This window comes from Daphnia pulex, chromosome 2 (assembly GCF_021134715.1).
Source record: "Daphnia pulex isolate KAP4 chromosome 2, ASM2113471v1".
NCBI lineage: Eukaryota > Metazoa > Arthropoda > Branchiopoda > Diplostraca > Daphniidae > Daphnia > Daphnia pulex.
The window spans coordinates 12611699-12628847 of NC_060018.1; the positions used below are offsets into that span (position 1 = coordinate 12611699).

Below are 17149 nucleotides of genomic sequence, written 5' to 3' on the forward strand. Positions count from 1 at the left end.
CGAGAAAACGTCAAGTGGGAATACAACCAGCAGAGACTCTATATTCCACTGGACGTATATCTAACTTCTATCAGGATCTGACTTTAAACGGGAGAGCCGGCTCCTGACGGGCACCACCAGGAGCATCACGTTCGTTGGGATAAGCTGCTGGAAGATGACACTCGATCTACGAGAGCTGGACGTTGATACTCCGTGATGGCTAAATCATATCAATGTATATTGGGCTGCTGAAGATGGCCGGGGATTCCTTCATTCTTCTCTTTTATTTGGATCTTATCTGCCAACGAGTTGACCTTTTTTCCATCCCACGTGGACGACATTTATCTTTGATTGCTTCTCTCTACGCATCAGTTTTCTCTGCTGTCCGGAAGGAAGTGCTTTGCACACTATAGGAGCCAACAGTCGTGTATATAGGCCAATATATTTGGCGTATCAATAGTATAGTCTGTCGTCCACGCTGTCGGTTCTAAATAGTCACAGCCAACGAGCCAGCACCTCTGAAAAAACGCCGATGGAAAAACATTCAATGTCACAGGAGGCACAGTGGTCGCATATGTCACCGACTAGTAACGGCCCATTAACTGCGTGCAGATATACGAATGCCAGGTATATAGTCTCTATAACATCCGATACGCCAGTTGGCCAGGGATCCTACATATAAGGAAACAAATAAAAAGTCTTTTGGCTTTTATTTTATAGAAACGCGCGGAATAGAATTGAAATTTCGCAACTTCCGGTCGCCATTAGGAGCCCAAGGAGGGGGGTGAATTCTCAACATCCGGGTAGACTTTTGGCTTTTAACGTACGTGATGATGATGATTATACAATATATAAGAAGAGGATCGTGATGTATCTTGCTCCTGGATGTCTCTCCAATTTGGCTGAATGAGAGTTTCTTTGGCTAGGCGTTTCAGACAAAGATCAAGGAGCTGCACTCGGGCACGTGCATCAAATCAGAGGAAAAAAATGTAAAAAGTTTAAAAGTTTTTCTTTTCCGTTTTATTGTATCACATCGAAGAACTGGTGCGCGGCTATTCCGCCGCATCAGAGCAGCACCGAACAATTTCAGGCGCTCCTTTTGGAAGGATGGCTCCTTGATATGGGCGGCAACTGCTGCGCAGAACCAGCACAGCACACACCTGGCTCCTCCTGGATATCTCGTCTATAAAAGGAGAAGCGATCCCGGCACCCAGTCGGTTTCTTCCGCTAGTACGAAATTTCACAGCCAGCAGCACCAACAGACAACACGACGGGAACTGTACAGAAATAAAATATAACATCAAGGATTTCTCAGGAGGAACTTAATAATATTCGACAAAATCAAACGTTCAGGTATGTGCCTATATAATACTTTTATATATAACATCAAAGGGCGGATCATTTATGTAATGTCGGACGAAATCTATTTGAAAATTCAATTGTTTCCCTGTGCGTAGGCCTATATAGGCCTATACATTTCCAATATATAACCTTTCTTCAGATCCGATTTGAGCGATTCTTTTTCATTTGAAAGAAATATAAAAGAAAATCGGGGCTTTTGAATATTCAATACAAGTCCCGAATATATTATTGGGGAACACTTGAGTGCATAGGATTTATATTGCCCCCGGGAACTTGAGGGTCTCCATTGTGTTATTCTACTTTGCTGACATCCTACAGAGAGAGGCCAATTGATGAGGTCTCCATTACCTTTTTTTTCGTTATTTCCTCGTATATAATAAAAGAAAATAAACTTTTCCAACGTCGGCGCGGGGGTTATATTGTTTCCCATTTCGTTGAGAGCTAGAGAGAGAACTCCTGTCCATTTGAATAATATAAAAGAAACGATGCGCATTGATTTCCAATTGATGCTGTCGCAACATATACACGAACTTGCTGGTGAATCTCCATATAACATTTCGATATGTACTCTGCTGACAGATATCACCGAAAACATATCAATTTGAAATTGATATCCGATTGAAGCTGCTGCCGTGCTGCTGTTATTATTATATCTAAAATGGCTGCCAGTCCTATGATTACAAGCGAATCGACTTCTTCTTCTTCGTTGAGGAATCGACAACATTTCCTGGGACTTCGGCTGTCGGTCGCCGCCGTCCTGGTGATGACCACCTTGCTGATGGCCGGCTCCGGTGACGCTATCGACCTCATGAAATTGCTCGATCAGAAACAGCGCAGCTTTAAACGAGCCGGTAAGCCCCTCTGCTGCTGCTCCTATTTTATTATGCATGTCCGATGGTTTGTTTCAAATTGGATGGCCAGCAGTGTGCTCTGTTATTGCATAACATAAATAATAATAGCCGGCCACACCCAAAGGAATATAACTCGTAGGACTTTGTTTTTTGATAGTTTACGATTTGAACATGTATGTAGGCTACATTTTGTCGATTCAGCCGCCTATAACATACTATGCACGCAATAGTATAGACGTTGGCTATATTTGTTTTATTACGCCAGCAGCATGCAGCACAGATCGAAAGTTTTTCAACACGAAGAGAGTTCAGCAGCGCAATCCGTTGTTGATTGCCGGTTGATTGATCTCTTTTATGTCGAGGTAGCGCTCTGATAGATTGCGTGAGCGATGAAATCTATGCAAGAAGGTCAGGTGGGCGCGTCCGCTCACGAATTTCTCGTAAAATAAATAGACATAGCAGCAGCAGCAGCAGCCGCCCGTGCTGAGTTTAGTTATAACATAACGACTCACGCAATATCCTATATGCTGGACGACTGCGGCGCTCTTACCGTCTTCATATTCTTTCGTCTATTTGATAAACTCGACACAATTTACGAGCGACAGTCAAATGAGTAGACTGTGCTGGGAGATAATGTATATAAAGATGGCGGCCATCGTTTAATGAATAGCCTATACTCTCAGAGTTAATTGAGTTGGTGCAATATCAGAGTTGATTAAATGTTTGATTACAAAAAGTTTATAGTACAGAGTTGACCTTTTGATATCTTTTCGCTGGAATCAAAAGCGGATTTATAGGTTTGATTGAGGTGAGATCATTTCGTCCGTATACATTGCAAATGCTATCAGTGACTAAGAAGTAAGATATTACGTGATAAGTATATAAGAAATACAATGTGCGTAGGCATTTGTGTGTCTATTATTGCCCAACTTTATATGTTGGCATGTTGGAAAACACCTACGCGTGTTATTATTCTTCTTTGTTAACTTTGATAACTGGTATCTATTGACGACAGTAGAAAGTTATGGTGGGGACTTTGGGTCCGATTCTAATCAGCTGCAATCGGTTCCAAAACTGCTAATAACTTATGCAGAAGTCTATATAAAACATACGTACATGTAAAACATTTTTTCTAATTCATCGATCGACTTGCATAGAAAAACAAGTTTTTAAATTCTATCCGGGCGTGGTCGTGTTATATAAGCAGAAAAAGGAGAGAAATAATTTCACGTGTCGCTTATCCTAGCTGTCATCCATATATTTCCACGAAGAGGAAAACATTTTTTTCGTTTGACAGTACTCTTTTTCTTCGTGTTTTATTTTATGATTTGTATGTCTAATAACAATAACCGCGACGCCTTGAGGCGTTCACAATATCGACTAAACACCACGGAGCGACATAGAAAATTCTTTTTCAAACCTTCTGTATAGGCTTTTGATGGATCTAGCATGTCTAATAATCACAGCAGAGCAACTTGTGTGACAGTTTCAATGAATTTTCTTATTCCTTGGCCACTTTTTGACACCAACGTCGTCGCGTTCTTATATTCAAGCGCGGAAAATAATAAATGGCGCGTCGACTTTTGATCCCGGCTGTGTGCCATATTTATCTTGTATATAAAGGTTACATGCACACACAAAGTTTTCCCGTATGTGCTAGCTGAATATAATATTAGGCTACATGTTTAGACACATATCTTGGCACTTTGTTGTTCTACTTAGTATAGGCAGGTGAAATATTATCAGGGGATTAATCGATATCAGATTTTAATCGAAAGTTTGTGTGGCTTTTTGTTTGGAAATTGAGACGTGATGTCTGAGACTAAAGTTCGTGACATTTTTGGCTATCGCGGCTGTGAAATTCGATTACGTTTTATAATATGTATGTATCCCATCACCCGCACCTGGGCGAGATCTCCAGGGACGAACGGGAATTACGTCATTTCAAAAACAAGGAAAATTCTCTTTTTTATTTGATAATATTCTATGCGTTCATCGAAATGTATCAAGGTTTTTTCCGGTTTTTTAAGATTGCAAAAGTTGGTCGACATAAAATTCGTGTGAAAATTTAACGAGTTTTTTGTTGTAACTTTTGAATTGATTTTGGGTTGGAATGATGACGCAGGTGAGCCGTGCCATCCGTACGAGCCGTTCAAATGCCCAGGCGACGGCGCTTGTATTTCCATCCAATATCTTTGCGACGGCGCTGCCGACTGTCCCGACGGGTATTAACACAATTTTGATCCAAATTTCATTCACCAAAAATGTGATTTTATTCTTGATTCAAATTGACAGATACGACGAAGATCTACGCCTCTGCACTGCAGGTTAGTCGCCATCATTATTATTATTATTCATTGTTGGAGCGCCCGTCAAGAAAGTTGAAATGGACATTGGGCCGTGTCGGCACGTCTGCCCATCACAGCACTTGGCGTATATAGATCACACAGACGCACTTAGTGGGAAAGAGTAGGCGTTGGCCAGTCAGCAGCTCGCAAAGTTTGTCTGACTTGTCAACACAAATAAAACCAGGTTAACTAGAGAGAGAAAGGGCCAGCAGCAGGGGAATTGGCCTTTTGGTCTTTGACGCGCTGCTGGGTCGTTCGTGACCGTTCGTGACTGGCCTCATCAAAATGAGTTGCGGGTATAAAGTTTGTGCGGTGGTGGTGAGGCGGAAGTTTAAAACTTGCGTAACCTACACGGAGTTGTATACTGATTGAACACATAGCCGACAAGATTTTGACTTTCAAGTCGAAATTTATATGTTGGGTTTACGTCACTGGAAATCATTGGGTGTAGAATTTCTCAAAATTGTTCTGGAGGGGTTGGTTGGAAATGATTGGAAATGCTAGTCAGGACTTGTGTGTAGACTTGCGTTAGCTTTTTTTGTTTGATGATGAAAGACATTTTGATTTCAACGTTCCTTATGTGCTCGGTCATACGGAGGCGATTGCGTTATATCCATAACGAAATCGGCTCCGGCGGTTCATTCCGGTTGGCAAATTATTCCGCTAGATGGCAGTTAATGCGCATGTCGACATCCCCCTTTTTCCTTTTGTTGAATAATTTTTAAAAATGTCTGTTCTGTTTTTCTATTATGTTTGCAATGAATTATTACAAAAAAAAAAGCCAAACGACCTCCCGTGGAAGAGACGGCCAGTTTCCTGCAGGCTTTAATCAGTAGCCATGGACCGGATTTCCTCGAGAAACTTTTCGGCGCTAAAGCCCGCAACGCCCTAGAGCCGCTGGGAGGCGTCGAGCGCGTCGCCATCGCCCTATCAGGTTTTTCAAATTTTTATTTAAATTAATTTTGATTAAATTAACTTTATCTAATTTGATTAATTTAATTTTTATTTTATTAATTTTTATTTGATTAATTTTAATTGAATTGAATTAAAATTTTGAATTTAGAGTCGCAAACGATTGGCGATTTCGGCAGCGCCCTGCGTCTGATGCGCTCCGATCTGGAACATCTGCGATCCATTTTCGCGGGAATTCAAAGTGGCGACATGACAGCGCTGGCCTCGTTAGGCATCAAAGACGCTGAATTGGGTGACGTCAAATTCTTTCTCGAGAAACTCATCAAAACTGGATTTCTCGACTAACAAATAAACTTGTCAAATCTTTAATTCCCCCCCCCCCTCTGGCGACCGCAGCCAACAGGCACAAACAAATAATAACATTTTTCCCTGTGTAGCAAAAAAGAAAAATCCTATAATTCAATGTCTGAATTAATTTAGAAAAATGTCACTGGTTGTTTTGATTTTCAATCATTTCAATCTATTCAAATTAATTTCAGTCTTCTATACTATATACTATATATATATACACAAAATAATGTGTGTGTGTGTCAGCATCGAAAAAAAAAGTGTCCATTTTTCCTTGATTTTTCAGTTTTAAATTTCATTTAAATCGACGGATGTGGGTTCGTTAATATGATTGGTGCCGGACATCTTTTGACGATTTCGAATTGAACCCTCCCAGAAAGAAAAGAGAGAATTTTAAAACGATGATGACATTTAATTACGCATTCAAAAAAACTATGTAATCTTCTTCTTCTTCTTCTAACTGTCATATCTATACACACGCACAGCAGGCATCGTCTTTTTTCGAAATTGAATTGGGAAAGAGACAAAATTAAAAAGTAATAAAAAGAAAAATGGCGTGTCACATAAATATAATAATAATCTAAAACAAAACATAATAATATCTGTCTATGTATTTAATCCCAAATGATGTAGAGATTTAAGACACATAATTACATCTTTTGTTTGATTGGAAGGCTACTATACATCCATGAACTCGTTGTTCATTTATTACATAACCAACCCGGAATGACGTTTGAGATTTCACCTTGATGTTCTAATCAGCAGGTGTTGTTTTGATGCAAATGGTAATTTCTCTAATCGGTGAAATCTGGATCGATAACGAGTTGACACAGTGAAGGCCGTGACGTCACCACCCATTTCAGATGACTAATCGACTCACACACGAATTTTTCTTACAGGATATAAAAATGATGAGTCAAAAAAAGACTATACTAATTGGTCGGGAAAAGAAAAGTCATCCGGTTATTTGTCAATTGACAAAAATACAAGGAACTAGTAACTTGCAGTTGTTTTAGTCATCGATGAAATGACGAAACGAAACGTTGGCCTTAACTGTAAAAATCAGTCCCGTGAGGGTTGGGTACACGTCGAGTCATTCATGTAAAAATCATGCAAGGGGTTTCTCTCTATACAACCAATTACGAAACCATTCAATTTTCTTTTTCATGTCCTTGTCCTTATTAAATTTGAGTAGATTAACCCGGTACGTTTTTTCGATTATGGCCATTATCTAAGAGGAACGGAAATGAATTGAAGGAAAATCCGCTTAATTCAATTTGATATGATATGTCTATAGGATGTGGCTGATTCAAAAGGTCTTTTAATTTAATCACATAAAAGAAAAAATTGAAATTTGAAGCTTTTTTAAAAATATATAGCCAGATTGCTGGGTATTGTTTAGCAGCGTCCTTGTTCGACGTCCTTGGCAAGTTTTATTACATTTCCAACACAATTTTTTTAGATTCTTTGCACACATGTTTTAGTTCTATTTCCAGTTGGTATAGTTTTTTTTTTCTTTTCTCTCACATGTTGGGTTTGTGACGTCATTGGGGGGGTCTCGTGGTAGAGTGAGGGGGAAGGGAGGGGAATGTCCCTACCCGAAAGGGGAAGTGGCTGATGACTCATTCCCAGCTGCTTTTCACTCAAAAGAATATTTTTTTCGTTTTGAATTCGCCTAGGGGCGCTTCAATAATAGTCAGTCAACCAGATGCGTTTCCTTTCAACATTTTTTCGAGGTCAGAGGAAGAAAAAACAACTAAATTGGTGTACTATGTAGTATTTGGTGAATTCATTTATATATTTTTCTTTCCCCACCCAATTGGTCAACTCCTGACTCATCGACACACACACACACATCTGTCAAACAGATATTTCAAACGACAAAGCAATCGGTGGGGCTAATCATTTTGTGTGTGGGGGTTTATTGGCGACCGCTAGATGGCCGACCGTCGTCTGCTCTTTCCACGCCCACCGCTGTTCGGTTGTTGGTTGTTGGAAAATCGCGCCGTTGTGAATCAGTCACATTGAGCACGCCGTCCGCTACGGACACACGTCAGAAACATCTCATCCCTCAACTCGAATTCAATCAAAAAAAGACTTTTAAGTGTGTGTATTTATTGTGTGTGTGACACTTGGGTGTGTGTTTGTGTTGTGTGTGTCTGTAGCAGACGCTAAACAAACAACAGTTGGAATTTCAGTTTGGACCAAGAAAAAATCAGGTAAGAAGTTTTTGTTGTGCCGGAAGTTGATGATGTCAGTCGTATAATGTAACTTCCGGTCGAATGAAATCCCGAGGCAACATTCATTCAACTTGATAATTGTGTTTCGTATAGAAAACTACTCGCCATGTTGCCAGAACCAACGACGCGGTTAGAGAGGAGCCACTTGAGGTTGACATTCAACAGGAGTCTGAGCGAGCCAGGAGGCAGCAATGCCAACAATCAGGAGCTGAATGATCAACGTCACCACCAGCAGCCAAAGAGACTCTACATGCAGTTGCAACATCATCACAACCAGGTGCATTTGCATCAGCACAATGGCAAGGCCGGCAATTCGTTGGGTTCCAGTTCCCAGTCGTCGGTGTCGTCGTGCAGCACTTCGTCCTCGATTTGTTCGATTGACAAGGACGAACTGCTGGACGACCATCAACCACCAATGGTTGGCCACTTGCAACAGTCACCGGCCAAACGATGCTGTCTGGGTCTACCGTTGTCCGTCAGCTTGCCGTCGAGTCCCAGCTCGGATAGTTCGTCCTTGCAGAGGTCCATGATGGCCAAACGGACTCGAATCTACACGGCCGACCAGTTGGCCATCCCGCCGACAAACGGCCAGCAGCAGCCGGTGGTGATTGTCGATTGTCGTCCGTTCATGGCCTACAATGCGTCTCACATTCGCGGTGCCATCAACGTCAACTGCTCGGACCGTTGGAACCGCAAGCGATTGCAAACGGGCCGGGTGTCGTTGGCCGATTTGGCCACCAGCCCCGAAGGCAAAGAATTACTCCGCCGGCGGAGCGTCAAGGAAGTTATCGTCTACGACGACGGAGCCGTCGATTGCGAACGTCTTCCGCCTTCCAGCACCCTCTACATCGTCCTGTCCGCTTTGTTGGACGACCACAAGGAACCATTACTCTTGGCCGGTAATTTAACCTTGTCCTATTTTATTTTTTTTAGAATTATTTTCTGCCAACTGAAATTCCGAAATTCTTGGCTGGATCCAACGGGTTATTTCCGGAACAATCATTGGGTTAAAACGGTTAGGTTTAGCTATTGATAAAGAGAGGGGGGACTCCCTTTTGGGTGTACGTGTGTGTCTATATAGGGGAAGATAGGGGAGATGGTTTATTCTGGGGTCTCTGCGGATGACACACTCCAGAGTGGAACAAGGGGGGAATAGGGTGTGTGTGTGTGGATGACTCATAACTCCTAAAAGGCTCTCACACCTTATGTCGTTTGTTTATAGACTTCCGTATGTTAATTTGTTGGTTATTTATCTTGATTGACAGGTGGACATTCAGAATTCCAGCGACGTTATCCGCATCTTTGCGAGAGTCAACAAAGTAGCAGCAACACTTCCGGCGTTAGTGGATCTCTGATTTCTTCTTCAATTCACGTCGTCAATTCATCGTCGCCGGATGTGGATTCTCATCCGACCACCCAAATTCTGCCCTTCCTGTACTTGGGCAATGGGCGTGACGCTTGCGATTTGGCTAAACTCGACCGGCTGGGCATTTCACGGGTCCTCAACGTGACGGCCGATCTCCCCTGCGACGAGCACATCATCTCCCGCGGAATCATCTTCAAACAATTGCCGGCAGCCGATTCCGGCCAGCAGAATCTCCGCCAATATTTCGACGACGCCTATCAATTCATCGGTAAAAACTAAAAATTCCATTTTCTCCTCTGTTACGGTTTTTCGCTTTTCTACACACTCGTCAGGTTTCTCTCCTACGTCACAATGACTCACGCACACAGACACACAATCGTTGACATTTGAAATGGTCGTGACTCACGCACACACACACACAATCCAATGAAACCGTAGAAAATTGGATTTTAAAAGTTTTTTCTTATTCGAAATATCTTGTGAGAATGAGAGAAACGAGAGGGGAGTTTGTGTGTGCTGCCTTGAGTGTTGCTAGTGAGTGAAACGGGACCCGCTCTCTATGACGCATCTGAGCACATCGATCGGCCTTGCGTGAGTCATCGTGTGTGTGTGTGTGGCTAGTGTCATAGCTCCGGAATTTTCTTACCTCAAGGCTTTTTTTGGGTTATTTTCTAATAAATAAAAATTTTTCCTTTTTGATTGACAGATGAAGCTCGTTGCGGTAGCGGTTCGGTTCTGATCCATTGTCACGCGGGCATTTCGCGTTCGCCAACCATCGCCATCGCTTACCTGATGCGTCACGCCCAGTTGAGTTTGGTCGAGGCTTACACGATGGTCAAGCAGCGCCGTCCCATCATTTCGCCCAATCTCAATTTTATGGGTCAATTGCTGGAATTCGAACAAGGACTCGGGCGACGATCCGATCATCATCCGGTTTCTTCCGCCGACGACGCCGATGCACAAGAGCCAACGGATGTGACGACGGCCATCACTAGTAGTACGTCGTCGGCCAATGGCGACATGAGTCCAGTCACTTCTTGCCGTCACTTGCGTCATTTACCGCCTTCACGCTGGTCCGCCCGCGACCAATCTCCATCGGAAATGGAATCCAGCTGTCGCGTTTGATTATTAATTTTAATTCATTTCATATTTAATTCACCTCCCACCAGAATATCATTATTGAACATTTTTTGGATAAGAAAATTACTCGGAAAAAGTGTCTAAAAATTATTTTCTCTTGTCGTATTTCTCGTCTTCCCCAATATCGATCGCCATCTTTTTTTTTTAATTTTGAAATAATTATCACGTACACAAGTCAGATCGCTCCTAGTCGATGCAGCTACGTTTTGTTGTCACAATTGAGAAACCTTAAAAACCAACCACCCATTCTTCTTTTCTGCCAATAATAACCTAGAAACAAAAAAACAGAAAAAATGGTATTTTCTTTGATTATTTCTCTCCCATTGTTTATTTTCTTTTTTAATTATTATTTTTTTAAAATATGAATGGCGTCGTTTGTTTCTCAGTGTGTGTGTGCCTTTCGTGATGACCCGTATTGATCCGTGTGTCTGTATTATCTCTCTGTATTATCTGTCAAAAATATATGAAAAAAAACTGAGAAAAATAATTTCGACTTAGAGCGTCACACGATGAGTCATCCACCGTTACTACTATTATGTGCGAGCGCTCTGACTGAAAATCTGGAACAATGGCTTCCACACTCACACAGAGAGAGATAAGGGCTACTAGGGGGGGATTCTCTATACCCTTATCATTATTTGGGTATTATAATATCGGGTGTAGGATGGAAAAATAAATTCCGACTCGAGTTACTACACTGGCACATCACCTGATACAACATGGTTGAAACAGACGACTGTGTAGAGATGCTAATTCAATTAAGAGAGCGTGAAACCGTGTCATAGACGCTGAAGGGACGGACTCTCTAAAAGCCGTTAAGACGGATGAACATGACTCAGGAAACGGAAGCTGGAAGGGTGAGAGGGGGAAATCGATCACGTGGCCTATTGTTGAAACCTCAATAGGTGACTAATCAGCAAGTTTCTCCCCCCTAGCAGCACGAAAGTCTCTTCAGCTGTCTGTCAAATATTTATTCCCCTCCCGATTTTTTCGTCGTTGTGTCTGTGACGTCAGCTCTTTGTCGATGAGTAACGGACGCCATCGATGCGTCATCCGGAGCAAAGCAGCAGCAGCAGCGGCTCTGATTTCCCAGAGACTCTCTTGTTGCGCCGATATTCATCTGTCGATCCGCTTAACTTTCTACTTACTCTGCGAAGGTGTATTAGTTTTAATCTTTTTACCAGAGACCAGAATTTTATTTTTTCGATTGACATTTACAATTCCGGATGAGTTCAATTCCCAGGAGCCAATGAAAAATAAAAATTTATGTTTTTTTAAAAAAAATCCTTTGGGATTATATTTTAAGGTCAACATCTGGATTCGATTGATTTATGATTTGACCAGAGAGTATTAGTCATCATTTTCCACCCCTTGAATGAAAATCAACTCTCTCTCCACCACCAACAACAACCCATTGTCATCATTATAATAGACGATTTATACAAGCCTACTCTCCCCCGATACTGGGGAAAAAAGTTAATCATGATAGATAGAAGAAAAAGGCTTTTTTGTAATATTTATTAGGCGCTGCTGCATTGATTCGATTGGCCCGGCTGACGTCGGTCGTTTAAGGCCATAAATTATTGGCCGATAAGAGAAAAAACGGGAACCCACGGGGGACGTGTAGTATAAAAATAACAGGAAACTGCGTCAGCACACACACACATGCACTTTCCTGACATAAACAACACATCTGAAATGTGTTTGAGACGTTAATAGGCTTCGCCGCTATATACAGCTAGAGAGACTCGAGCGCTTCTAATTAGCATACAAATGTGTGCTGGGCTTTTTAGACGGCGCGCACGAGAGATGTCGCTCCGCCCACGTTCGTTTTCAATCAAATCGTTAATGGCCATCACCGAATTGGGTTTTCTTTTTTGATCGAAATTTAATTCGATTTGGTTGGAAAAAGAACAAACAAGGTTTTATATTATGCATGCATTATTTATTTTTAAAAATCGTTTTTGTTTGGGAAAAGAAAGCGCCACCTCGACCGTAAACGGCAATGCCGCAAGGCAAACAATTAAAATGGCGGATACCAGTTCAAAATAGACGAAAAATAACCGCCGGCCGTTATAAAGATCAACTGACGGCTCATTGTAAGTTAATCCTTACATTCTGATTATTAAGTAATTTCTCGTCAATTTCGACTGGCAATTGAGTGGTGAATGAACACTTTTCAAGTTGACAAACTGTTGTTGCTAGGTGCAAGGGAACAGACGATTGTTTTGGCCTTGTGATTTACTGACATCGAAGAATATATATACCGACTTGTGGGTGTATCAATGTCCTGGATACGTTGACGGTTTTTAATTTTCAGAGTTATTTCAACTAAAACAATGCCTCCCAAAGCTGCAGCCTCTCGGCCTGCTGCTGCCAAGAAAAAGGCTCCAATACATAAACTCCCAGACCCAATCAGGGATGGAGAAATTGTTCGTGATATCCAGAAGAGACAGTGGAGGCTCGGCAAATCCATTGGTGTCGGGGGGTTTGGAGAAATTTATGCAGGTATATTCAGTCTGTTCTGAGTTAAATGAAACATCATCTAAATCAACATTTTTTTTCTTCTTTTTCAGCGTCTGACAATATTGATAAACAAGTAAACGCAGCCGATGCACAATATGTGATCAAAATTGTAAGACAAGATTCTTCATCTATTATTCAAGATGTTTGTTTGGATTGACACTTTTGACTATTTCACAGGAACCTCATTCCAATGGTCCGTTATTTGTGGAAATGAATTTTTACATTCGGGTAGCTAAAGCAGATTTCAGTAAGTTGTCAACAACATTCTGAAGCTTTTTCGTTATCAATGAGCTATTATTTCTTTGTCATTAGTTAATGAGTGGATCACTTCTAATAAACTCAAATTCCTGGGTATGCCCCGATTCATCGGATCTGGCTCGCACGAATACAAAGGTGAAAAGTATCGTTTCATGGTCATGCAGCGATTCGGCATCGATGTCCAGAAACTCTTCGATGCCAACCAGCGTCGTTTCCCTCTCAACACGATTCTCAACTTGTCGCTGAGAATTATTGACGTATTGGAATATATCCACGCCAAACAGTACGTCCACGCCGACATTAAAGGCTCCAACTTGTTGTTGGGATTCGGCAAAGGTGGTGAGAAGCAAGTGTGGCTCGTCGATTTTGGACTTGCTTGTCGCTACACGGTCGATGGTGTCCATAAAGAGTACAAGCCGGACTTGAGGAAAGCTCATAATGGAACTATCGAGTTCACCAGTCGTGACGCTCACATTGGAGGTACATAATTTGCTTCAAAATAATTATAGTTTTTTGGTAAACATTCTTTTTTGTTTCCAGCCAATGGACGTCGTGGTGACTTTGAAATTCTTGGCTACAACATGCTTCAATGGATGTGTGGGAGACTTCCGTGGGAAAGTAATTTGACGGATCCAGAGTTTGTTGCCAGTCAAAAGAACAAGTACATGTCCAACATCCCGGCTCTCATCCAGGAATGTTTTCCAGCCAAGAACGCCCCTGGTAACTAGAAATCGATTGTGTTTTCATCTTCGTAACTTAATTTCTTTTTTTCAAAAACAAAAAACAGCCGTCATGGTGAAGTTCCTGGAAATGGTGGCGAATCTAAAGTTCGAGGAGATGCCCAACTATGACAAGTTCAGGCAATTACTTCGGCAAGGCTTGAAGGATGGCGGTTTCCCTGACGACGGGGCGCTCGTATTCCCTCATCTCAACAAAGGAGCGGGTAGCAGCAGCGTGCGTAGTTCACCCAAGAAACGCTCGGCTCCACCGCCGGTGCCAACCGATGACGAAACGGAAAACGGAAATGTCAAGCAAAAGGCCAAAACCAGTATTAAAAAGAGTCGAGAGCCTTGCTCACCCAAAGTCACCAACCGGTAATGTCAATTTAATACTTATTCATTTTTACTATGTGTATACTAATTTCATTTAGTTGTTCAACTCGTAGGACGACGAGACGGGCCAATATGTCGCCAGATTGTGATACGACAGATTCCAGCAGTCTCAGCAGTACGACATTGGCTGTAGTCTCTAAAAAGAGATCGGCTGAGAAGAAGGAGCGTTCCAAAGAATTGTCGGCTAAATTAGACACGTCGCTTAGCAATCCCACCCCGGCTATGCTGGCCATTTTGGCCCGGATGCGTAGCAAAGAGGAAACACCTTCACCGGCCCTTCCATCGAAAAGGAAACAAGCCAGGTTTGAATAATTGAAGGGTTTTCCTTTAAACAATTTTGTACTTGTACTTAAATAAACGATTCATTGATAATTTACTTTGGCATTTTAAAATTTACTAAAAAGGTTGGACAGCCGTTCGTGTAGCCCAATCGATCTCGATTCCAGCTCGATCCTGACTCCCGCCATGGAAGAAGTCATCCGCGTGAGAGAAGTGCGTAAAAGTATGGAACAGAGTGGACATTTTTTCACGCCCATCTGCAGTCCGATGACTACCACCAACCCGACTCCCATCAACCCTTTCCAGAGTCCGACTTTGACGCCACGAAACATGGACCTGTACATGACCATGGATTGTACGCCGGAAGAAGAGGAGGAGCCTCGACGGAAGAAGAGCAACGGCAGTGGCAAGGGCTTCGTGACTCCATCCTCTCCTTCTAAACGTGTTCTGAGAAATCGACTTCACGAATCTGTGATTTTGGACGATTCCACATCATCGTCCGTCAATTCCAGCACCGCTGGTGAATCGTCGTCGTCCACCACACCCGATAACAAACGCCGAGTTGTCCACAGACGTAATTGAATCCTTAAAATTTGAGTTATTCATTTAAAACGAGTTGATTATTTCTGTTTTTTTTAGACAAGTACAGAGTGGTCGACATGGCTTCTGCGTCTACGCAAACGTCACCCGGCGTTTTAAGTCTACCAACTCTTGAACGGAGGCCTTATTCGCTTAGGTCGGCTGCTCAATCTCCAGCAAGCACTCCGGGGAGACTCTTCCGTCCTCCGCCGCAAATTATCGACCTTAGTCCCGACATGTTTCGCAATGATGCCAGTCCGTGAAACGTCACAGGAGCAAACAAACAAAAAAACTTTCATTTCTATCCCCCCCCCCTACTACATTTTTCTTTTAATATCTCGTAATCGGAAGTTTTAATTATTTAAAATTCATCTTTAGTCGAATTACCGACACCCACCATTTTTTTTTGTGCCTATCTTAATTTAGTGATATTTAGTGTGCGAGTGTTTAGCTGCTACTCAAGTTGAACCATTACTCTTAACTCCTTCTACAATATATAATGAAATTTTTCAAAAACGATCAGCGTATAAAACAGAACTAATAACATGCGGGTACTACTCACTATATTCACGATACGTAGCCTGATTTGTTATTAATGTATTTATGTGATTTACGCGAGTCTCGTCGCATTCTGAGCGGAAACAAATACAGTCGGTTCAACAAACATCAACACTTAATAAAACTATTGAAAATCGATATTATTCTTTATCGGTTTTGAGTTCGCTGACTCTGGCGTAGGGGAACTCGATGTCACACTTTGGAAGAGCCGAATGCAGGAACTCTATGCAGCCTTCTCTGTTGGTGACTTCCGGCAAATCATAGAGGAGCAAGTGACGCAAGTTGGAGAGACACGACAGTGATTTTATGGCTGAATCACTAATGTCACCACAACTGCTCAACTGAAGTTCTTCAAGTGAACCTTTGACTGCTGCCAGCATTGGCAGGGCTTCGTTGTCCAAGTAGTTGCATTTGTGAAGGGTCAGTTTTTTCAGATGATCGAGTCCTCCTGCAGAGAAATATGTTAGCATGAATTGGAAGATTATGTGCTTTATCTCATACTCAAGTGAGGAAATCCAACTGACATGATACATGATCCTGTGGCATCAATTTCTTCAATCAACAAACTTCGGTAGCCCCCGGGAGGCAAGCTGTTGTAGTCTTTGAGAACAGATTCCTTGTCCTTCCATCTCACACCTGCTCCACAACGAAGAAGCCACTCTGCTGCAGCTCTGTCTGGTCCAACATCCTTGATTCTCGACTCATCCACTCTGTAGAAGCAGATTAATTTTAATAAAAAAATTTATGTAAACTGAAATTAAAATTACTTGTTGGTGATTGTGTTTAACCATCCCCAGATAGTTCGCTTAGACTGAGATTGTAACAGATTCCTCACTGCCAAAAGTTTCACCATTTCTACAATAAATGAAGAGAATGTTACGCTGTTTTATTTTCTTTTATTAACTCTGTCACTTGGTTAACAATTAGATATTAATAATAAAAGAACACAAAACGGGCAGGGTAAACTGAAAATCAAGTCGTTCTTGTCAATTTGTTTAATCTAATTCGTAATTAACCGAAAATATCCTAAATATTTACTTCAACGTTTATGTTACGTTCTTGCTGTTTAATGTTTACAAATTTTGCCGGTATAAAACGCCACCTAGCGGCAAAAACGCTCAAATACAGAAAATGCTTTTCACGTACTTTGAAATAAATTGCAAAGAGTTCGTGAATTTTTTAACCCTATAATGAATTAATTTTCATACTTTGTAATTTTATTAAAAGTACATTGTTGTTTTCTATAATTTTTTTATTAATTATGGTGAATCGTGAATTTTCGATTCGTTAG

At 41.7% G+C, this 17149-nt stretch overlaps 4 protein-coding genes across 8 annotated transcripts; 3 read left to right on the top strand and 1 right to left on the bottom strand.

Annotated features, from left to right (window-relative positions):
- The first annotated feature begins 1171 nt into the window (after nucleotides 1-1171).
- Nucleotides 1172-6478, top strand: LOC124205198 (IDLSRF-like peptide). Its single transcript, XM_046602569.1, has 6 exons — nucleotides 1172-1332; nucleotides 1921-2192; nucleotides 4318-4417; nucleotides 4488-4519; nucleotides 5322-5474; nucleotides 5604-6478. Exons 2-6 carry the CDS (start codon nucleotides 2000-2002, stop codon nucleotides 5795-5797), a joined length of 672 nt encoding a protein of 223 aa, XP_046458525.1. The 5' UTR covers nucleotides 1172-1332; nucleotides 1921-1999; the 3' UTR covers nucleotides 5798-6478.
- A 1049-nt stretch (nucleotides 6479-7527) lies between these two features.
- Nucleotides 7528-11033, top strand: LOC124205004 (dual specificity protein phosphatase 10-like). Its single transcript, XM_046602282.1, has 4 exons — nucleotides 7528-8019; nucleotides 8134-8939; nucleotides 9306-9674; nucleotides 10113-11033. Exons 2-4 carry the CDS (start codon nucleotides 8147-8149, stop codon nucleotides 10529-10531), a joined length of 1581 nt encoding a protein of 526 aa, XP_046458238.1. The 5' UTR covers nucleotides 7528-8019; nucleotides 8134-8146; the 3' UTR covers nucleotides 10532-11033.
- Nucleotides 11034-12536: 1503 nt separating this feature from the next.
- Nucleotides 12537-15964, top strand: LOC124204946 (serine/threonine-protein kinase VRK1-like). 4 transcript variants are annotated; one of them, XM_046602198.1, is made up of 10 exons: nucleotides 12537-12645; nucleotides 12752-13054; nucleotides 13123-13181; nucleotides 13250-13319; nucleotides 13385-13810; nucleotides 13871-14050; nucleotides 14118-14424; nucleotides 14481-14744; nucleotides 14847-15295; nucleotides 15361-15964. In XM_046602198.1, the coding sequence occupies exons 2-10, from the start codon at nucleotides 12886-12888 to the stop codon at nucleotides 15561-15563; spliced, it is 2127 nt and encodes a 708-aa protein (XP_046458154.1). In that variant the 5' UTR covers nucleotides 12537-12645; nucleotides 12752-12885; the 3' UTR covers nucleotides 15564-15964. The 4 variants fall into 4 exon arrangements, with proteins under 4 accessions (XP_046458154.1, XP_046458171.1, XP_046458179.1 ...); XM_046602215.1 differs by having other exon boundaries at nucleotides 14496-14744; XM_046602223.1 differs by having other exon boundaries at nucleotides 12562-12675; nucleotides 14496-14744.
- LOC124205207 (ATP synthase subunit s, mitochondrial-like) lies at nucleotides 15883-16973 on the bottom strand. Of its 2 annotated transcripts, none has more exons than XM_046602580.1 (4): nucleotides 16897-16973; nucleotides 16626-16713; nucleotides 16360-16568; nucleotides 15883-16306 (listed from the first exon to the last, which is right to left on the bottom strand). In XM_046602580.1, the coding sequence occupies exons 2-4, from the start codon at nucleotides 16709-16711 to the stop codon at nucleotides 15999-16001; spliced, it is 603 nt and encodes a 200-aa protein (XP_046458536.1). In that variant the 5' UTR covers nucleotides 16712-16713; nucleotides 16897-16973; the 3' UTR covers nucleotides 15883-15998. The 2 variants fall into 2 exon arrangements, with proteins under 2 accessions (XP_046458536.1, XP_046458543.1); XM_046602587.1 differs by having other exon boundaries at nucleotides 16885-16965.
- Between the last annotated feature and the right edge of the window lie 176 nt (nucleotides 16974-17149).